Source organism: Prinia subflava, chromosome 6 (assembly GCF_021018805.1).
Source record: "Prinia subflava isolate CZ2003 ecotype Zambia chromosome 6, Cam_Psub_1.2, whole genome shotgun sequence".
Classification (NCBI taxonomy): Eukaryota; Metazoa; Chordata; class Aves; order Passeriformes; family Cisticolidae; genus Prinia; species Prinia subflava.
The window spans coordinates 16,615,903-16,639,701 of record NC_086252.1 but is presented as its reverse complement, the minus strand read 5'-3'; the positions used below and the strand labels follow the sequence as shown (position 1 = coordinate 16,639,701).

The 23,799-nt window shown below is 38.3% G+C and overlaps 1 protein-coding gene across 3 annotated transcripts in view; it reads right to left on the bottom strand.

Moving 5' to 3' along the window:
- The window catches only part of PDE11A (phosphodiesterase 11A), a 112,406-nt gene that overhangs the window by 65,820 nt on the left and 22,787 nt on the right, over positions 1–23,799 (bottom strand). The window contains exons 1-4 of one of the 3 annotated variants that reach the window (XM_063400440.1): positions 8,498–8,628; positions 7,257–8,423; positions 3,608–3,697; positions 1,790–1,930 (exon numbers count right to left, since the gene is read on the bottom strand). In XM_063400440.1, coding sequence (XP_063256510.1) covers positions 1,790–1,930; positions 3,608–3,694 — 228 coding nt within the window. In that variant the 5' untranslated portion in view covers positions 3,695–3,697; positions 7,257–8,423; positions 8,498–8,628. Of the gene's footprint in view, positions 1–1,789; positions 1,931–3,607; positions 3,698–7,256; positions 8,424–8,497; positions 8,629–23,799 lie in introns of those variants that run through there. The other 2 variants (XM_063400441.1, XM_063400442.1) reach the window with 2 other exon arrangements.

Below are 23,799 nucleotides of genomic sequence, written 5' to 3'. Positions count from 1 at the left end.
TTGCTATTAAGATGAATAAACATCTAAGAAAATATTAATGTAAGGTTCTTCTATTTAAACTGTATTTTTATCCAATAGTCTTAGGACTTATCCCCTAGTCTTAGGATAAAAATACAAATCTGTATTCTCTCAATGAAGAATTCATGTTTAAAATACACACTCTGCACAGTTCCCTAAAAATCAGTATCAAATCAAGTGGTATCTTTAGATTCCTCAGAAAACTATTTTCCACAAGCATAATCACTTCCCTTTAAAGGCTTTCAGGATATGAATTATGGGGCTTTACTCAAACTTCACTTTTTTAATATAGGAAAAGAAACAGAAAGGCTGCTTTGCATTACTAACTGCAACCAATCACACCTGAACATATCTGTCAGAAGCACATAAGTGAAACATCTTAGGAGTGGCTAAAACTGACACAAAACAGAGGCCGTGTTTTTGGATGTGTCCCCATCTTCATTTTGGTTCTGAATCGTAAAAGGTTTCTGCACAATGTACAAATAACAATATTTTAGACATGCTTAGACATCGAGTTACTACAAGGGGATCTATTTTGATATATATGTTAACCCTCCAAAACAGGAAAAAGTCAGGAAAATAACTGTTTTGACACTTCATAAAAATTACCAAGCGGGTGGCAAGATGCTATCCCCTACTCCAAATTAACCTAAGATTTATGAACATTTAGAAAAAGTTTAAGCTTTTTTGTCTGTATTCCACAATTTTGTTTAGAGGAATAAAAGCTTGTGGTTTGAGAAAAGCCCCTCTTAAGCTAAAAGGCAGAAATAGTACCAAGAGCAGAAAAATGAACTGCCACCCACAACTTCCTAACACAATGGACATCTCTGTCAAAAATAAAAATCATATTATACTTATAAACACAGTGACATTTCATAAGAATGTAGTAGAACTATATCTTGTAATTAGAAAATTGGGGAGAGGGAGCAGCTAGGGGAATCTAGAAAGAGAAAATGAACTAGAAACATTAAAATTCCAGAGCAGAGAACATAAGTGAAATAAAAACCTTGATCTTGCATTTAGGAAAGCTGGTATAATTTAGGGCATACTTCATTGCAAGTTCTTAATTTTTATTAACTGAAATGAAATGTGAATCATATTTTTCCCCCAAGGAAAAGAATGGGGATTTTTTCTACCATACAAACAAATTTATAATTCTGTCTCTGACTTGTCACAGCCCAGCAACAAATAATTAACTGCAGAATCAGTGAATACAAAAATAATAATTGGGTAGAAAAAAACATTGCAAACAATGTTTTATCCTTCAACTACTTCTCAAATCAGTAGAAAGGAGGGTAGTTTACACTGAATAGCCTGAAAACTCTGGAGGAAGCTACCAATATAAAAGCAGCCATCTAATTTATTGCTAATAACAATACTCATATAAACTTTAAACATTTTTAAAGGCTCTCATACCCTATGAATATCAGTACTGCAAAGTCCCAGTGAAAGCCTCTGTCAAAACTGTCAAATACTTTCATACAGTTTACATCCATCTGCTCAACAGAACTCTGCAATGAAATAATTATTCATAGGTCAAGTAGACATAGTAATTGCAAAAAACCAAAAACACTTCAGTAATTCTGAAAGCTGGATTTCCATTTCAGCTGCTCAGTGTAAAAGCTTACTGCTCTCACAATATAAGCCTACTGTGATAGAGACAACAGGGGTGTTGATAAAGTTTCAACATGCACCTAACTTACATTTAGGACCAACACACTGAAAACCACCTGCTGTCCTGTACTTACATATGATATGCAATTACACTTACTGGTGACTCAATATCTTCCAGAAGTAACACTGAGCACCGTTCACACTTCAGTAGAGTCTGGGCCCGATGCATAATTTTCTTGACAATTTTCTCTAAGTCAGTCTGTTCCTCAAAGAGGTCATTCACTACTTCCAGTAAAGCCTGGATACAAGGACAGAAAAATCCTGTATTGGTTGTAGAATTAATAAATACATGGAGCATTGCAAAGGAGGCATCATCTCTGGGATGGATCTTACAGGAGTGATCCATTGAAATCTTCATGCAAATATGGTTCTTAATGATCATGGCAACAAAATGGAAGTGGAGGTATCTGAAGGATGAAAGAAGTATTCCTTAGCTCACAACTGGGCACAACCCAGCTCTTAGCAAACAACAGGAATCCTTCAAACTATTTCACTTTGTTCCAAAAATGAAAAAATGGGTGTAATGCAAGGCAGCATGGCTTGAGTTGCTTGATTTCATATATTGAATTTTCTAGGACATTTAAACTACATTTTATTCTCTTATTACCCATTTTGCATGTTCAAAACTGGAAAGAAAAATATCGACATCAACACTGGCTGAAGCAGCAACAAGAAACAAAGAATCTCTATCTCTAACTCAATTTAGCAGAATTTAAAGTTTTCTAAGAAGAATGGGAATACCCCTAACACTTTTCTGCTGATTATCTCCCCCAGAAGATTAAATACTGACTCCTCAAAAGTCTGCATTGTTCCCTGCAGTGTGGAAACCTGCAGCAAAATTTAAGTCTCTGTAGTCAAATAATTATTTTATTTGAACATCAAAAAAATCCACCAAAAAACCCACCCCAAAATCCCAACCAACAAAAAAACCACTAAAAAAACTTTGGGAGACAATTTTTTTCCCTCCCAGTTTCCTCCAAATCTCTTACCCAAATAAAATAGTCTGTTGTCAGACCTAGACAGAAGACAAGCTCAGGTGCCTCATGATCCTTAAATATAAAAGTCATTAGAAAGGGCTATGGTTATTTTTGAAAGCAGTGAAAAATAACAGTAGCCCTTTCTAATGTTTTCATAGATGAAAGCACCAAAGTCATGAATATAAAAATGTCACAGCTCAATATACAGACCAGACTACTGTAGTTACCCCTACCTTGTGAAAGGAAGAGTAGGTTCAACACTGAACCTACCTCTTCAGTATTTCTACTGAAGTTTTGGACCTGTGATCCAAGCTAATAAAAATATAATTTCCTGTCATTGCAGAAAGGATGATAAAAAATAAGCCAAGCATGATTAAAAATGCCTCAAAATTACCATTTTGTTTCTTCAAAAAATAAAAGACCTCTCTGATAAGGGAATGACAGGGGAGTTCAGCATTATTTTCACTTCAGAGCCTCCTGTCCCAATGCATGCACGGCACCAGCAATCATGAGTGTGTGTTCTATGGAGGCATGCTGTCAAAACCCTTCACAGAGAGGGGTTTTTTTTCTTGCTTAATTTTATAAAGATATATCCACATTATTCACACATGAACTGAATATTAAAAATTCAGGATGACAAAGGCTTGAGATTAGTAGGATTTTATGAGAGCTTGAATCTCTGCCCAAGTAACACTTTCTCCTGCACCCTCTGTGCCACAAATGCAATTGTTTCAGCACCACAAAACGTGGAGCTGGCATCAGGAAACAACAGCCACTACCACAAGTGTATTTCCCTCCCACACTCTCTGCTTGCTGCCTCAGTCAAGACAGGGATTTTTGAAAATACAATTTTTGAAATAAAGGTGTCTGCTTGGCTGGAACCTGCAGGAATAAAAGACAAAAGTTTGATGTTGGTCTACTATACATTTTGCACTTACCCTGCTTCTGTCATATTCCTTCCTTGAAGCTGCAAATAGCTGGGCATTGGATATGGCAATCCCACAGAAGGGGAGGTACATCTGCATCACCTAGCGTGGAAAGAAACTTGCAGTCATTAAAAACAACTGCAGTTGTTTATAGCAATTTCTTACTAGGAAAGAGACCTAAACTTAGGGGACACATTACAGGAAGGTCTCAGCTCACTCTTCAGCAGAACACTAAACACAAAATAAAATTATCATGGGCTAGGCACATCAGATGCATGGAAAGAAATCAAATGTTTAGGAAAGAACAGATACGATTAAGTTCTCAGGTCCCAGAAGTCAGGGTCCTCCATAATTTCTCTGTGAATCTGTGGATTCTCAACTCTGTGTTCTGAAGACTACTTTAAATAACTGCAGACTTTACAGCTTCCCTAGAAAAATATTCTTTATTCTCTGGATTGCTTTTTTGTTCTGAGCTCAAGAAGCAAGCTCGAGTCATATTCCTGTTGAGGAATTTTACATCTAGAGTACAGAGATTTTGGAGAACACCAGCAGAGTGGAACACAGCACATTGATCCTACACTATTAGTCAGAAAACTGATTGTCTTCTCAAAGGTTAAAAAAAAAAAAGTTAAAAGAAAATGCTTGGAAAACTGGGCCTTAATGTATCATCATACATTAAAAAAGATTGAAAAGGAGGGACTGGGAACACAGTTTGAGGTGCCCAAGGTGATTTTAGGTTTTCTGTGAAGTCAGTAAACTAGACCAGTCAAACAGCTGAATACTTATGGGACTGGCACTTCACAAGGACGACAATGGATTAAAGTCCAAACCCAGTTTTTCAGCCACACACTGGTAAAAAAGTCTGTAACATACTGCCACTCCTGAGTGGTTCCCAGGCTTAGGTCTGAGATTTTTAGTAAATTTTACAGCTGCTGAATAGCCTTAACATTTGCAAAGCCAGTGGGAATTGAGGGACTCTGCTGTTTACCGAGCCAAAAGAATGCTGCAGCAGCTAACCTTTCTTCTCTTTGGTCTGTCTGTCTATTGTAAGAAATCCTGTCTGTGACAAATTTTGGCATTAAGAGAGTGGCATTTGTCTTTGACATTCTATGTAATTAGAAAAATACTGCTAGCCCAGAGATGTGGGCTATTGAGGCTGTCTGAGGAAAGAACCCAGAACACAGAAACAGCAGCAGCTGCTGTTAGACTTTATCTGCCTTGAACACTCCACTGGTTCCATACCTGCCTAGTCTGTGTTTGAGTAATGATGAGCTTTTGGAAAGGATCCTCAGATCCTCTGAATTTTGTACCTTTGCACCTGGCACTCTGTCACAGTAACTGCAGACTTAAGGGTGCAGATCTATACTGCTAATTTGGAAACACCCTACTTTCATCCTCTTCCCATCACAGCTGCCTCCAAAGGAAAATGACACTTTAAACTCTACAAACACTCATCTTTCTGAAGAGTTAGTAATTAAACTAGCCAACTATCACACCAGACCTATAGGACAGAGTACACAAAATGAAAAATAAAGTACAGGTGTAAAAAACTAATAAGAGGGATTAATTTTTTTAATGGTCAGAGTTTTTGTGAGAGAATTTTGCATATTTCACTTTAGTTTTTATTTCCAAATGAAACAAAAAAAGCTCTATCTATGTTTTCTTGTAATAGTATGAAAAGCACAGCCAAGTAAGAGATCAGAGCAGAAAAAGTTAACTTAAGAAAAATCTGGCCTTTAGTGAAATTTTGAATACCATAATGAGACTGGATGCACTTTTACTTATAAAATATAAAATAAATATAAATATAAAATATAAATATAAATAAATATTAGTATTTATTGTATCCACTGGAGTTTCTACTCCCAAAATTAATATCACCCTATGAAAATGGAAAGCACAAGAGAAGCTTATGAACCTTCAGGTATCACAAAACCAGATAGCAAAAAATGTCTTTTTAGTGAGAAGAAAATAAAACCTTTCAATATTGAAAATCTCTGGTCTCTAAACACAGACCCCAAGGCACTGGCCCTATACAGACATTACCACCCATAAAACACTGGTTTATGAAAGGTTAAGAGCCTGGAAAGCCACTGACATACATCGCTCTTTTCACCACTCAAACTAGTTGTGTAAGGCGCAGCTCAATTAAGAAAGACACCAAGCTGTTTAAGAAAACCAGTAGAAGAAATAAATGTCAACAATTATGAAGAAAGAAACCAAGAAAAAAACCTGTCAGGTAGAGAGGAATCACCCGTGGTTCAATTATTGCTGTTTACCTAAGACTGTCTAAACAAAAGCCTACTGGTGTTCCTCTTTTGTACTCTCTGAAGGGTCAAAGTGACTTTCTCCTAAACCACTTCTGACAAGTTGTAATACAGCACTAAGCACACAAAGAATGAAGATATTTCTAATGGTGGCTGACTTCTAAATATAATATTTTTTAACTAAGATTGCTCAGTGGGATAGAAAGCAGTTATTGCATTATCATTTCAGACTACAGATTTCAATCTGCAGTATTAAGACTATTTTAAAAGCACCTCTAACAAGTTTATGCTATGACTGTGGAGACCCCGTACAAATACGTAATATTCAACTCTTATCTGTCTGAGCCACAGACTGTAAAGAGCTGGTGTTTTTATGCCAGATTCACACTTCAGGGATTTTCCTCCAAGGGAAATATAAAAGTTGAGGAAATGGCACATAACACCATGAGATAGACACATCCTTTCCCCCTCCTTTTAAGTGACAGATAACTAATTACTAATTTCCCGGTGCTCCAAGGTAAAAACTGGCCCTAAGGTTGAGTATGCCACATGCTTCCATTACACCAATGATCAAAGTATTTGTGTGAAACTCATGGAAAAACACACAATATACCCTTCTGAAGTACACAAAGTAATTTCCCTTTGTTAAACTGAAGGCTATTAAAAAATAGTTTTGAAGCAAAATGTAATATATCTGAAAGAGAATTTTCTCTCACATCTATTTTGAATTAATTAAAGGAAAAGATTCTGCAGATTTATTAAAGTGATTTTCTAAGAAAGCAAATAGAGAGAATTAAAAAAAATCAAAACCAACTTTAACAGATGTGCCTCATTAAATTATTTTGCCTAATAGGATTAGATGCAATGATTCATCAGTGCTGTGTGACATATTGACAAACACATCAGTAAGTATGTAATAGTACATTTTATAAAAATAGTGTTTAGGCTGAGTAACAATCTAATGGAGACGCTGAGATGTTGAAAGACTAGTTTTTGTTGGGTTTTTTTCCTGACAGCTATAAGTCATTCAGATACAGTAACTTCAGGTTAAGAAGCTTATAGTGTGAATTACTTGAACATTCAGGGTCCAGGTGACCTGGCCCAGTTTCTCTTAATTGAGCCTGCTATAAGTATCCTTGGGTAGCAACTATGTTCACCTGACAAATTCACAGCAGCCTACTAAAGCTAAAAAGCTGTACTCATAAGCTGTTCAGTATTTTATCAGGGCAGGAAACCCATGAAAAGAAGTAATGTGTACTTTCAATATCTCACTTTTTTCTTTTTAAAATTCTATTATTTCATTATTGTATGCTAGGAGTACTAAAACACAGCTACCAATGAAATAAACAGTACAATTACAAGAAGTTTTAGTATTCAGTTATGTAATTACTTACATTTTCAGATAGGTCTTGAAGGTGACATATCTTTACTTCAAAACTACACCAGTAAGCTCAAATGTCTGCGCTGATCATAGTTACTTTTGGCTTCCCACAGAATATAATCCCATTGCTTTAGTATCTCCACACACCTCCAGACTTTTATCCCCAAAGTTAGACCTTCAAATCCACAACAGTAACTGAAGCAGGAACTTGATATTTAGAAGTATAAACATTTCCAGATTCTGCAGTATTAACTACTAGGATAAGTAAGCTACAAATTGTGCTTGTTAATGGATACTTTTATTTTATGGCCTCAGTTGAGAAACACACCAGTGCTCCCTCAGAATTTTAAAGGGCAATTTTCCATATGTTTCCTCTTCATAATCACAATTTTACAGGCGAGAAGTTTCACACGTGGTTGCACAGTTGTCTGGGCACATCAGCGTCCGGACACCTACACTACAGCAGCACAGCATCTTGAGATGTGAGACTTTTTCCTTTCATCCAGCTTTTCATACATGATGAGACATAGAATACATAAGTTAATAAAATGCTTCATAGTGTTCCTCTGAACTGCTAGAAATGAAGGTTTCTTCTCATCATCTGGGTTTGGATTTCACAATAACTTCACACATAATACAAATCTTTTTGTCATGAGAAACAGAGAGGAGACCTCTGGCCAGTCTCTTTCTGACAACGCATGTCATCAAGGATACCATCTTTCCCTTTGCTGCACGGCCTGGGGATGAGGGTCTTTATGGAATCTGCAAACTCTTCCCCTGCTGCTTAAGAAAAACCCCTGCTGGTTCCAGCTGCAAAAGAAGGCTGTTTTCTAGAATTGAGTGCCTCACAGGAAGTATGTTCTGAAATTTTCTCTTATGAGAGGAAGGTATAAAAGCAACAAACTTGCATGTGTGCAGACCTGCAATGCAGAAAGTTATTAGCTAATGGTGAAAAACAGCCAGTGCTGCAATGGCAGCACACCGCAGAGGTAAAATGTGAGCTTCATGCTTGCTGGCTGGAAAGCAGCCCTGACTTCAGCTTCAGCAAATGCAGTGACATTTACCCTGGTCCCCTGCATGCGGCTTCGCCCTCAGTGAGCCTTCTCCGAGAGCACACGCTGCCGTAACTATCCAGCACGGTCTAACTCACGGCTCCTGGCATTCTCCAAGCACCCCCTGCCTGTGGTCAGAAAAGAAAACAAGTCTGATGTCTGACAGAAGAAAGAAGCTTCTCAGGAATGCTTGTGTACTCACTCTGGCACAAACTCCAGGTTGAGCTCTCAGCAAATGCCTGTCTGGTTCAGTTGTTTTCTTTAGCGGCCACAGGAGCCACTTCTCTTTACACAGCTTGCTTGGTGAGCCTGTGGGGAAAGGAGCTAGTACAGCCTTCCTAGAAAGAGAAAAGAAGTCCTTTCAAAGGAAATGTTTTTGCTATAGTTTAAAGTGATAAATGTTTTGTGGACACACTTGAAACCAAATCAGGGAAGCCAGCTGCCCTTTATAACATTTCCTAATGTGTTCAAAACAGGTTCAGAGAATGAAATATTCTACTGAATTCTGAAAGCAATAAACCAAATCCAATTGCAAAATGGTTAAACACAAGCGCTCATCCAAATTCCATTACTTCCTGCCAGCTGTGCAGGGTCTGGCTAGCCACACATCTGATAAAATCTAATTGTTGTATAAGTTATCGCAATTCTTAGAACTATTTACCAAAATTATTTTTCCACCCCAAGCATGGAAAGAACAATTGGTTAAAAAACCACACTCCCTGAATTGTAGGCACCCAAATAGGACACATAGCTCCTGCTTGTATCATTAAACCTGCAGAGGCTCCTGGGCCAATCTTCTCCTGCCCTTCTTTTTTTTTTTAAAGTTTGTATTTGCATGTGGTTATTAATGCAGTACCATAAAAATGTGCTAATGCTTGCAAACATACAGCAGCATCTCTGCCCTATAAAGCTCACTATCTAACTCTGGGAGCTTTTGGTGCCTGTAAACAGCCTGAAAAGGACCATGGGAGCAATCCCTCAGCACTGACTCTGTACTTGCCTGCCTCACAGAATTACTGGCATACATTCAAACTAGATAACTGCGTCACCAGACAGATTACAAAACATGTCTCTGCTAGAAGCAGACTTATTACAGTTTTAAAACCTGACTCCTATGTAGGTCACTGTCCTCACAAGCCATGGCTCTGGGAGACTGTTGCATGCAGGACCAAGGGAAAGGAAAGGGTGGCAGTGCAGCCAAATGTGCTCAACTCTGACTTTTCTGCTGGCCCCATCACTGCCCTCTAGTTGTGCACCACAACCTCATCTTCTGTCTTTACTGCTATGCACCCAAGGTCTTTAAACTGGGGAAACAAATTAACACATTGAACTTGATTTACAATATACCTGTAAAACGGTTTATACACTCAGAACTCATCTACTTATTTTTTTCTGGCACGTATTTGAACATTTCTTGGCCCACTATCTAGCACAATAGATAGATAGATAGATGATAGATAGATAGATAGATAGATAGATAGATAGATAGATAGATAGATAGATAGATAGATAGATAGATATTATCTAGATAGATATTATCCATTATTCCCCTCACTACCAGGTGTGAATCTCTAAAAATCTAAACAAGACACACCGAATTAAACTGTCAGAAGCCCAAAAACATTGGGAGTTGCTATTAAACCTATTTTTAACAACATTTGGTAAGACATAAACATTTTAACATTGCATTAAATTTAGCACTCGGTATAAAGTCAAAAGGAGATAACTGTACTGTAAATTTCCTTACAGCACCTCATTTTAAATGATGTTGCTCCAAATGAATCTGAAATATGAAAACATTTCTGCTAAAGACTAGAAAGCCAAAAATAAATATATTTTAAATGGCTGCTATTCTAGGATCCAATCATCTGATCTCCTACATGCAAAATCCAGCTATTTTCACTGGAAATGTCTCTATATTTTACACAAACCTGAATCAGTGATGCCCACTAATAAGCCCCGTCCCAGCAAACACGTCAAACTGCCACTCAGTTATTCAACATGTGATATTAAGCCAGGATTTCCAGAAGGGAAAACCAGGACAAGAGGAGGGAAAAAGTTACACAAGGAATAACAATGGTTCTATTAAATCAGAAGTGTATAAACTGAAAAAGAGCAGAGGTTGCAGATAAGGAGCATCACCATGCCAGTGTAAGCACCTGTAAGGCCAGTGCCTGGCATCAGCACTTAACCCCGGGGCTTCAGCAAATGCACCCTGAGCTGTAAAGCAAGGAAAGCTCAGCTTGCAGGCAGCCTGAAGGAGGGCTGCAAAGTTACAGCAGTATGATTAAACCAGTGAACCAACATGTTTCTGCATCATAAACATCCTGGCAGCCATGGAGACTCCTCACTGCAAGGGCTCCTGAGGACTCTCAGATCTGGATGGTGGAGGTATAGGCTATGTCTCTAGGACCACCTGCAGCTAGAAGGCCATTAAATCAACCCCACAGTTATAAACAATGTTCCTTTATCAACTCTAGAGTTTCCACCCATTGGACACTGGCAGGGCTTTGTAGCAAAGTCTTATGAAGAAATGCTGAGCAGCTTTTAGTTCATCTGAAATAACAGGGATAAGAAGCATCATAAAAGGCCACGAATCCTCAAAACCACAACTCCTACCCACACATGAAGTTCCTCTCCTTCAAAGGATGAACATCAGTTCTATTTGAAACATCTAAATTATATCATCACCTTAAAAAAAATCAAGCTGAGATAATTTACAGAGGATATTTCACCTGTGTAATGCTTTCCAGAGAGACCAAGAGGGGCTGTTACTGCCTGGCTGCTCTGCTGTGCCCTGTTTGAAGAGGAGGCACTAGAGGCCAGCCCCCAGGCACAGGAGCCTGCAGCTGTTACGTAAGGCAGGCAGTTCTGCAGTGACTTAATCTGTGTGTCTCAAAGCACTTTGGCAGACCATGAACAAAGTTTTACAGCAGCAATGTCAGGTAGTAATTTTTATCTGGAGACAGCAAAACTGAGCCAAAGAAAAATTAACGGATTTCGAAGGGAGGAAAAATGTCATAAAGAAAGATTTTGTCAAAATTTTGGAAAGACTCCTGGCTTCCACTATGCTTGAATCAGTGGAACCAGCTTTATAAATGTTACTGCATGAGATGGGAAGATTTTGGTATTGGCAAAGGGAGAGCTGTGAAGACTGATACTACCAATGCTAAAAATAGGAATTGCAGATCAGAACTTTAAACTGGCAAAGGAGAATTAATAAGTCTCACCTCAAAACTATCTTTCCTACAACACAATTGCAGACTCTGATCTTTCCATTTCAAGTCACACTCATCTGTCATCTGGCAGAAAATACATATAATAATTGACCAGGTTAACTGAATGATATACATCCATAAGAGGAGAATGTCTTCTTCAAGTAACAGTTGTACTTACAACTCAGTTAGCAACTCCCAATTCTTGTTCATGGCGAGAAATAGATTTATTCACTTACTTCCAGCTGCAGGCCATAAGTACTAGAGTACAAGAACTGAAAACTGCTTCTAGTAATTCTTGTTTTATCCATAACTGAATGAAGATGCCTTCTTTCACTTTTTGTATGAATTAAAATCTTCTCACTAGAGCCACAGTGCAGATACAGGGCCAGAATCACAAGCTGGCTGAGACTGGATGAGGCCTTTGGAGGTCACCTGGTTCAGCACTCTGCACTCAAGCAGGACTGCCTAAAGCTTTTTGCTTAGGACGTTGTCTAGACAGCTTTTGAATATCTCCAAGGATGATGATTTCATAACCTCTCTGAGAAATTTGTCTGTCTCTCTCACAATTAAAAAGTGTATCCTGACTTTCGGGCATTTTTCCATGTTTAAGCATATGTTCATTGCCCCTTGTCCTGTCACTTGGCACCACTGAAAAGAGCCTGACTATGCCATCTTTGTATCCTACCACCCCCTATTTATACACAGTGATGAGAGTCCCCCATGACCATTCTCTTCTTTGCTAAACAGTCCCAGCTCCCTGAGTCTTTCCTCATAGGAGAGATGCTTCATTTCTTTAATTCTCTTTCTGCACCTTTATTGGACTCTATCCAGTACATTCATGGACATACTTGTATTGGGAAGCCCACAACTGGACATGTGTAGAGTCATGACTGAAACTTAATCCTGCTGTTGTATGAATGCTGTGTGCAGTTTACCAAAGAAAACATTTAGCTAATTTATATATAACAGTCTGCACTGAGATCCCCGTGATATGAATATGTTTTGTTCAGGTTCTTCTCTCACATGCTTCAAGATGTGTTTTGTGATTTTTGAAGAAGAAATTACTTGAACAGTATCCTTTTTTTTCATATTGGACTTCGTTTAAGAGAGAACATTTCTGGCAGAACTTATTGCAGAAACCTGATCCTTTGCCATGTTGAGCTCCTCTTTCAGCAAGGTGAGCATTTTTCCTGACTGAAGTAGCCAATGTCAGCAAAATCCTTCCAACTGAAGCTCCAACTGGAACACAAAAGCCTGAATCTAGCACATTAACCATGCAGGTAACACTGTGCCTGCTGTGAATAAGTCTAGCTCACCCAACTTCTTACTGTTTGCAGCATCATTTCCAGGGGGAAGGAAGGGCTTGGTTCTGTTCCACTAGAAAAAAGAGGTGAAGCAAATTTTAAGTGACATGCATAATTTGGTGACAACTTAAAAGAAAGCCGAGAAGCCAAGACACCAACTGTATTCTCTTACATTACTGCTTGTCAAACAAAGCACCTCTAGTGTTTCTTAGGCAACAAAAACTACCCTCAAATGGAAAAAATCTTCAACTGAGTGGAAATACCCCACAAAGGACAACAGCTTGAGTGACCCTTCCTTTCATCACATCATTTTATATCTGTCTTGCAATCAAGGTGCATCTGTAGCTTGACCCTTTCTTCCGTAATACATAGAAGCACCACAACATAATCACATCATACTTTCTATATGCATCCTTACATTATATGTAGAGCTTCTCCTCAGAACTGGGAAATTTGCCAGTGGTCTTCTACATTTGCCTACTTCAAATTTATGTATATTTAGTGACTAATATTGTACTGAATGTCATGGCACTTCATGCTGGTGACACCTGTCTACTCCTCATATATTTCTACAGAGTCACTCTTACTCTTTTTTCCATGTTTTAAGATGAAAAATAATGGTAAGGAATGTAGTATATTTTCAATGTATAATTTTTACTCATAATTTTTTCTTAGGAATACTTTTGCTTTCTGCAAAAGCACAGAATCTTTTTCTAGCAGAATTGATTATACAACTGGACACACTTGACACATGTTATTTGAATCTGAATATACAAATTAAGTAACCTGAATTGGTATCAATTATAGCATTTCCAGACCTGATTAAAAGCACTTTTAACGTATATTGTAATCTGTACCCATTACATTGTGATAATGCTTCACATGAGGAAGTAGGGGAATAAACCCTACAAATTTTGCCTTTAGGAAAAAACTCAAACCCTCATGTTCAGTTCACGTCGGAGGAAGAAAAAAAGCACTGTATAGTGCTAATATCTTTAGAACAGTTACTAGGTAAAGAGAAAGAGAATTTGCTGGAAGGAAATTTATCTACTCTTAATGGTTTGAGGTTAGCAACTACTGAATTGGTGACAAATGAAAAGTAACCTGATTCCAAGACAATAGAATAACTTCTAAAACCACAAGCTGGAAGAAAAAGGCGAATTTTTATTTGCTTCAAATGAAATGAGATTTTGAAAGACCATCACAAAGTACAGAAAGATTTCTGAACTGCTTGCTTAATAAAACTATTTACAGAAAAGTATGTTGAGCAATTATACATTACCTCTCCTTCATGATGAGCATGGTTTCAAGACGCAATAGCAGAAAAGTAGCTGAGCCAAATAGTGCTCTGATTTACATCACTGTGAGCCTGCAGTTATACCTCTGGCATCTTTACTTGGATTTACCTGGCTGCAATTTACAGAATTTTGTTGTCTTTAAAAATGTGGAACGGTGTTTGATGCCTCAGGCCATTTTTAATCAGCTCTGGCTGTACTAATTTCAATGAAGGCAAGCTGACATTACATTTTTTCCCCTTTCCTGGCAGGTGTCAGTCAGAAGAAGCTGAGCATAAACATTAACTGAATTTCTGTGGAACCAGGTAATTTTTAATACAAATCAAAGCCTGAATGCTTTGACATTCTCTGCTTTTTCTATAATGATATTCTGTGTCTACCAGGATGTCCAAATATCACTTTTTACTGTTTAGTCCAAGAATGTGCCAACAGAAAAAGGAAAGGAGATTCTAATTTCTGCACAGAATTTTGAATCCTAACTGTAATTTCAATGACAGTAAGCAAAAAAATGTATGGTACCTTTTGGTAAGACCTAATCTCAAAATTTTAGAGAAAGCAATCCAAACTTGTGCTTCAATTTTCAATAGGAAAAAGAAGACATATGGCAAAAAAGATTGTCCAACAAATAGTAAAATGCTCAGCTTATGAAGATAAACAATGATTCAATCTGCTGTATTGAAAACATACCAGTTCTAGGATGCAAATGTGCTTTCATATGAAAAAGGTTTCACTTAGTTCTGTTTTTAAACTTTAGTTATAAAAATGACTTGAATCTTGTTTGAAAATTCAGTTGTTGTGCTGAGAACTCTCACCTGGCATGAGGGCTCAAGGTATCCCCCTTCAGCTTAATTTAAGCCTTGAAAGGGTAAAATTTGCCAGACCAGTTAAAACTAAATCAGGCACGTTCTTGAACTAAAAGCTCCTTTTTTCTTTCCTTTGAATTCTCTCCAAAACGAGCACCTTACCCTAGGTGCTATTTTAGTACTTGTTGATTTCTTCATTATACCCTCCATTAACTCTGCAACCAAGGAGGTCAATATCATTAACTGTTTCCAGTTTCAACTCATGAATTTTTAAAAGGAAAATCATAATAATTTGGATATTTCCTTAATTCTTTAGAACTTACAAGTATGTGTTCTAAAACAATGATCTACAGAAAGCAGCTTTGACACAAATTTGTGTATGTTAATTGAAACTGTGATAATTAACTCAGTAAATTAGTGACTTACAAAACTGCCTTTTGAGCATGACTGGTCAACAAGGTACTGAGAGAAGCACTGGATTCCATATTACTGCACCTTTGAGCTTTAAGTCTGGGTGGGCTTCAGCATCCTGACTTGAAAAATTTATTTTCTGTGCTGCAGACTTCAAGAGGCTGATGAAAGTGTGTGGGCTGGTTTGGATGTGAGCCATGCTTTTTCCACACATCATTGTGTCTCCTGCACTAATGACTCACACCTGCACATGCTGCTATCTGATTTCTAGACAAAGTTATTTATAAACTGGAGCAGCACTGCCAAATTCTGGTGGTGTAACTACACCAGTCATTATTTACCTAAAGTGCCTGTCTGTGAAGCACAGACAATTTGGGGACACTGAGTTTGCTCACCTTTAAGGAGCCCTGAAAACTGGATGCAGCTTCTGCCTGATAAAACCCACACTGCAATTTTGTCCTGCAGACTTCTATGGATTCAATGTGGTAAAATACTACTTTTCACATGGCTGCAATATAAGCACAGGTTTCCTAGGTCCCACACACAGAAAAACCCATCCTATCTTCTCTCACAGCAGCTACTGGAATTATTTCGTATAGCAGTTTTTTATACTTGGAGACTTGCATGTTGCAGACATTAAAAAAGAAAAAAAGGCACTTTATTCAAGCAAAAATATGGTTGCCACAAGTTTATGATTACAGTCCTGCCTGCCTAACTCACTCACTGGTCCAGAAACGTATTTAGATTTTCACATTATAGTCTCTGCCTTCTGACACTGTTTCCCAGTGCTCAGGCTTTTGCTGGCTATGATTGTAGAAGCACCAGCATTTGGTACCAATTACATATCTCTTTCTCCTTCTTCTGCAAGTGGCCATGAAGTGTTTTTATCACAGCTTCACATGAGGCCAATTGTCTTCCTTGCTTTCTTTGGGGCAACTTGGTGAAGAGCACAGAAGAAGAGCAGTTCAGAACAACTGCCTAAATTACCTCTCATTTAGGAGAGCTCATTTATTTATGGCAGGAAGTCATAAGAGAGGAGCATTATGAAACATACAATGGGTTACATCCTCAGAAAGATAAAACAGTCATCTTCTGCAGTGTGAAGTTTCAAAGACGTTAATCTCACACCTGGTAAGCACACAGCATCCTGCCCCTTAATTCTGAAAATCATATAGTATTTCAAATCTTGGATTGAAGTGATTGTGAAACTAAACAAAGCTCTGTTTAAATGATAAAAAAATCCAACAAAACAAAAAACCCAACAAAGTCTTTATACAGAAAATCAGGTATATAAGCAAGCCTGTTCCCTTTACTTACAGACATGCATTTTGCTCCCAGCAACACAAGGTTCTTCCACACATGCTTGTGTACACTTTGCACTGTGCCTCAGAAGAAAAAGCATAAGGTATGAATATTAATATGTCTGTTGAACAGCACACTGGAGAGCATTTGATTTCAGGTAGCTGACTTGTGTTCAGAAATCAATATGCTGCTGTCTTCCTTGGTGCAGATTTACTGATCTTAAGGGTTTGCTTCTGCCTGTGTTATTAGCAGTTAAATACAGGGCCAAATTATTTTAAGCTTTTACAGATCACTCAGCAAAATAAGACACTGTTTCCAGTTAAGAAGTATCATAGTTAATTAGCCTTTAAGTAGTATCAGAGTTAATTTAGCTTGATTCTGTAGTACCAGAGGTTAAAATACTTCATAAACTGAGTAAGGATATCTTGTCTTTAAGCTACAGAAATAATAAGAAAACTATTTCCTTTCATCATACAGGCTATGCTCTCCTCATAGATATTTTACTAGAAAGTGCAAGAATAGAACAGTGTTCTTTGATTTGATTAGGTTTTGAGTAGGTTTCTCTTTTTTGTCTCCATAATTTTGGACTGCACAAGTTGACATTAATCAAGCAATAAATACTCACCAAGACAAGGCTGTCTGATCAGGGAAGTGCCCTGGGTCATGTACCCCTGCTTCTTACAGCTGAGTAGAAGTACAACAAAAAATTCAAATTCAGTTCACTGCACATTTGTCCATATTTGTTCTCCTTCTGTTTTTATTTCTTTCCCATGAGTTTAAATATTTTCCCAATGCCCAGTATTTCCTATCTGCTTAAGAAAGTATCATACTTAGTTTAAAGTATCTTTTGACATGCATTCAATCTTGTTGCAGTTCTTACACCCACTCATTTTTCCATCTTTTGTCTTCTTTTTTAGTTTATTCTTTTCTCAAAATTATTATTTTCAACTTCATCTCTGCTTATGAAGCAACTAATTTACCTAATATTTCCCCCCCAAAAAAGTCTTTAATTCATTAAGTATTATTTTTTAATAGTAAAAAGTTCACTACTTTCATAAGGAAAGTATTTTCTTTATTCATGGAACTAGAAAGGCCAAGAAAGAGTGGGTAAATTCTGCAGGCCTGCCTGTCAGTTGTCCTGAAATACTACACAGTCTTGTAAATGGATTTCGTTCTTGCTACTTCTTCATGACAAAATTTTTACCAGTGCCTGTGTCACAGTGAATTCTACCGTGTTTTTAGGAACTGAACTCAAAGCATAAATTGATTTCAATTGATTTCACCAATAGATGGTGCAGTACTATCAAATCCAAAGAATCAAAAAGCTCTATATCCTTATACAAATTGCCTAAGGCATTTTGTAAATGAAGCACTTGCTGCAAAGACTTTATCGATTTTGAAAACAGACTATTTTTAATTTGTAACTATAAGTCTGATTTCATATGCTGGGAAACAAAAACAAGAACAAAACCAACCTAACAAAAAAATCCCAGGAAAAAAGCCCCAAACCACTGGGAACACCCACCCCCCAAAAAAACCCTACACACACTTTTTCAATCTCCTGTTTCTCACAGCTGCTGGTCTAATAACTAGCCTTTTCTGGCATTGACATTGCTGCTCCTTCCTTCCCCAGCTATCCATTTTTAACCCTGTGCAGATTCATGGAGAGCCAAAAACCAAATCCATACTGATAGGGGAAAGGAGGCTCCAGAGCACAGGAGTATTTCTGATTTTATCTGCTTTCATGCATGTGGCTGGTGTGCAATCCCTGCATCACCTGCAGCAGCACAGGATCTCATGGGTGGCTGAGCTGTGCCCCTTGTGCAGAGCAGCACACAGGGCCCCACAAGCTCTAGAGGGCATATTCCTGCTGGCCTGCAAAAGGAACTGCTAACAAATCCAGCCTAAAAGCCTGGAGTGCCTTATACCCTCTCCCCAGAGTGACCTGGCAGGTCACAGTCCCTCACTGCTCTCAGGGACTGTTCTTAAGTACCTGGGTAGAGCTGCTTTCCTTGTCTCCAAATACTCAGCCGTCTGCTCAACAGTTACACTGAGTTCTTCATTTTCTTTAACCAAATTCACCTTTCCTCATGATAGCTGCAGTAATGCTGCCTTCATTGTCACCCTCTCACTGGGAATATAATCAGCATACAATTGTTTAGTAGGCCAGGACATACAGAAGTAAACAATCAGAGTGTTGTGGTTTCTTTCTCAGCTCTGCCAGTGACCTGGAGGGTTACTGCAAGCCACTGCTTCTAAATGAACATCAGTAGATTTCAAAGTACAATGAAATCACCACAAAAGTACAAAGAACAAAATGTTTTCATTTCCTAAGAAATCTTGAAAAAATTTTTCCCCTGTTCCCATATACTATGAAAGTTTAAGTTCTTGATAAATAAATCTGTCTGTAACAAGAGTGATTTTTTCCCTGTTTCCCAAGCAGCTCTTTCCTTTCTCCCACAGTTTCTCTTTACTGAGGGACAGCCAAGGCACTGGACAGGCATTGCTTGTTTTCATATTAGTTACCAGTGTGGGCTGCAGACTCCAGAGGTGTCAGACCTTCTCCTTGTCCTGCAGCTTAGAAAGCACATCAATATTTCCCTTTTTTGGGACTATGAGTAGCAGTGACACTGCTCTTAGGTCTCCTTGGGAGGAGACACCTCTGCAAAGTTATACTATATTCAGATGCTAGCAGCTGGGAAATGAAGGGCCATAAAGTCAAAGGAAATGGAAACCATGAATTTCTGTGTTAAAATGTGGCAGTGTCCAGTTTAGTATGTGGCCAAGAATGCTAAAAACCAAGACTTGCACAGTGATCCTGCAGACGTGATTTACCTGATGGCAAATGTTACACTTCCTGCCATAACTAAACAGGCTACCAACAGCTACACCAGAGCTACCAGACTGCAATAAATACACAAATACCTATAAAGCTTCATTTTGAATATAAAAATCAATTTCCTGCTGCTATGTTCAGCACCCATTTACATTCTTCACAAAAAAAAAAAAAAGAAAAAATCAAACGTCCTAAGCTACACTTAAATTTATAAGTCATTTGTATTTATGAAAAAAATCTTTCCCTTCCCACATGCTGTGTGAAGGCAGACAACAGCAATGGCACCACATTAACAAAATCAGTAGCAAAGTGGTACTTTTCATGTTCCCATAGGTTCAAATAAAATATAAAAGGTAGCAATTCTATACTCTTTGGATTTCTGAAGGCAAAAGTCAGGTCGTAAATGGCTATCACAAAACTTCCTCAATTTTTAGAAATGCATGGGGAAACTTCAAATACATGAGTTGAGATGGGACTTGTTTCACTGAGGAGATATTTCTGATCATGAGACAATTTAACAAGTACAGATTTAATGTTTATATTTTGATAGAAGTACTGAATTTTGCACACTGATTTAGTCCCATTTCCACAGTTTTCAGGCCCATTTTGCACAATTGTGACTGTAAGTTGGTGTCATTAAAAGGAAAACTAGACTAAAGAAGAAGATATTGCTTTGAAGCAATGTTATTTTATATAATGAATGTAATTAAATTGAACCAAAAAGAAAATAATCAGGAGCACATTTTTTGCTCGAAGTGCTAACCCTTAACCTAGAATTAAGACAAAAACTTATTTTACTCAGGGCTCTGCTACTTCTCCCTTGTATATGCCCACAAACCTCTTATTTCTGCTCCTCTTATACAAGCACATACCACATAAGTTTCTCTTTTTTGCACTGTGACAAGTGCACATCAGTTTGGGGACATCTGCTGGCTTGAGTCTTATATTCCATAAAGGAACCTAATTGCTTCACAATGCTATCAGCACATGAAGAGCCCAGTGATTAAAGCTGCTGACTTTAAGGTTTAGCCCAACACTTAAAATGATAACATGAACATTATTAATGCTCTTTCAATTCCATTGAGCAATGTGAAATGAACAGTCTCTTACTGTGTCCAGTTCTGGTCACCTCAGTACAAGAGAGGCATGGAAATCCTGGAGCAGGTCCAGTGGAGAGATTCAGTGATTAGGAGACTGGAGCATCTCTCTTGCAAGAAAAGTCTGGGGGAGCTGAGTGGTGCCAGCAACAGGACAAAATGCAGTGGGCAGAAAACTGATTCACAGGACGTTCCATGTGAATATGAGGAAGAATTTCTTTACTGTGTAGCCTTTTGAATATGCAGAAGTTGTTATGAAACCAAAAGATTTTTTGCCACCACCAAACACTTCAGTGTTTGAATGCGAAGTGACATGAGTTCTATCAAATAGCAAATCTATTAAGACTCTTACCTCTGTCACAAATCCTTCCATCTGCACAAGGCATAAGGACAAAGAGGGATGCTAGCAAAAGCATGGCAACAGGATAAAAGGGAATGTGCTGAAGGAAGACAACACTGCTTGTTGCAAAAATGGTGATGCAGCTGTTGAAGTGGGGGAAGAAGAACAAGAGAGATGTAGAACGAGCCATAAACTACCAATAAGAATGACAAAGTTCTGAAGATGCAATTAAAAGAAAAAAATACTTTTTAAAACCACATGAATGGTGTTAGGTTTTTCACAGTACCCAAGCTGTGTATATCCCAGCTCACAGCCAAGTGTCAAGAATTCCTTTCCAGAACTTTAATGTGCAATAGCTTGTCAAAGAAAATATTTTCAAAAACAGTTTCAGGAAAAAATTATTTTGAATACACGAAAAGAAAAAAAAGCAAACTCAAAGGAGTTTCTTCTTGAGGAAAAAAAAACCCCATTCACCTTAAATATCTAAAATGTGATAAAGCTGTAAGGTGAAAAAATATTCTGTCAGAAAATGTTCAGCCACTTTCAGCATCTAACAAAAGGAAATGCTGTTCAATTTTTAATAATTGATGATACTGCTAGACTGAGGCACCAATACATGCAGAGATGCTGAATAACTTTATGGATGAACAGGGAGACAGCTACTGAGTGCAAGCCAGTTCATGGATCGCGTAGCCATTAGACTATTTTTGAGTGATGATACCTGAAATATACTTAAATTCTCTTCATCTTGTCAGCCTCAGAAGAACACTGGAAAGTGGGAGGCAAATAAAGTCTGAGGCTACACAACGCAGCCAGGACAAAGAAATAGCAAACACTGTTTGTTCAGTATTTAAGGCAGATATGAGAAGCCTCTCCTAGGCGGATGCTAAAATCAGAAGTGCGAGTGAGTGAAGTGAGGTTCAGTGGGATGTTGAGGGGATAAAAAGGGATAAGAAAGCCGAGGAGCCGGCTGGCGCCGTAGTGCCTGGCATCCGCTTGATGGCACTGTGGACGGGCCCTTGTCCCGCAGCGGGGACAGCGCCCGGAGCGAGCGGAGCGGGTCTGACCCGCAGAGCCGCAAACGCCGCAGCCTGCCCAGGATAACGAGGGGCTGCGCTCATGAGGAGTGAATGTCTGTCCCACAGCGCAGAGGCACCGTGAGGACGGCTAGCTTGATTTATGCCTAATTAACACTTACAGAACATGCTGCCCTGCTGAAAGCGTGCAAATTTGGCAGCAACGTGAAGCTACAGGAGAGTCGTCCCTAACCTTCGGGAGCCCCTACTCTAGCGCTATGCACTCACTTAAGTTTGTATTATTATCACCACCGAAGAGGAGTGCGAGCCACTAGAGGGGGCGAGACCCTTTTCTGGTAGCGCACGAGTGCCAGCCCCAGGCACAGGAGCGCGGGATGCTTTCCATCACTTGTGGCTGTGTCCTGGGCCTGCCACAGCTTTTCACTCCCTCGGCCCTGTCCTTTCCTGCCTCCTCCCTCCTCTCTCTCCCCGTTGCAAAAACGTGCCTTAAAGCGGATACAGTTTCTATATCCCTACATGTGCTTCTAAATGCTATTCAACAATCAGCCCATTCCTGTTTGGGTTTTTTTCTGTGACAAATGAAAGCGATTAGGTATCAGCATGCAGCTCTGGTTACTGCAAAAGTACAATCACCAGTGCACAGATTTGAGTATTAATTCAGTAGTCCCACTGCCATACTAACAGAGAATTATAACCATGCCATTAGGCATGGCAGCAAATACAGCAGCAGCTACTGCAGAGACCTCTGTCCTCCGAGAAAAGCAGAATCAACTCACAAAATTAAAATATTGAGAGAAAAGAAAATGCAAAATGATTCCATTAAAGAAAAACAGTTCTGCTGTTGTAACTCTGCCATTGTAAAAGATACATCCAGATACACAATGTTCTCGTTATTGTTCCTGATATTCACTTTCATGATTCACAGTTCTATTCAAGTGTTCAAAATTATATTTATATAAAGTCTTACTGTAACTTCCCTTCAGAAGTACAGCAACTATGCCAGAAAAGCAGGTTCTGTTTAAAAATATTCATGAGATACTGTTTTAACAGTTAGATACTTCCCACTCCAACATCATATACTACTACAAGCATCTAACATTTAATCTTTTTATATAAGCAAAAATAGATCTTAGTATCTGACTTGACATATCTATTCTAATAAAATCCACAAAACTGACAGCAGATGCAAAACAGAAGGCCATGCATATTATAATAAAATTAAATTAGAATCAATTCTGATTATTCATCTCTAGCTCAGTTTTCATTAAAAGAAAGTCTAAGTACCTGATGAAACAATAATTGAAGTATTTTGTTTTAATATTCCGGACATACTGTTGAAGTATGACATCAGTGAGGAACATGATCACTGAGTGGTTACTCAGTGGAACTCATTCTCATATACATTTTACTGAATCCTCCTTATATACAGAGGCTTATCAAATAAGTTTCTCACCATTCCTCTCTGAGAATGGAATTTTTAAATATTAATTTTAATTTTTAAAGTATGTTAAAAACTGTAGTAGGTTGGGGGGAAAAAAAACCCAACCAACCATCAACCCCCACCTCTTTATTCTTCCAAAAGTAAGCATTAATGCAACAACTTCAGACTGATAGCCAAACACATAAAAAGGCTCAAGCTCATTCCCATAGGCTTTTATGGTGGCTTTTCATATCCCACTGGAATGGCTTCTGTTTCCTGTGCATGATGATTTCCCAAAACTCACTTCAGAAAAATAAAATGCTTTCCATTTCTATATGAACTGCTTGGTCTGGCAGCAACTACTAAGTTCATCCCCCAGTGGCCAGATCTTCATGAAATCACACAAAGCCAGAGGTAATTTCTCCACTTACAGGGAAAACT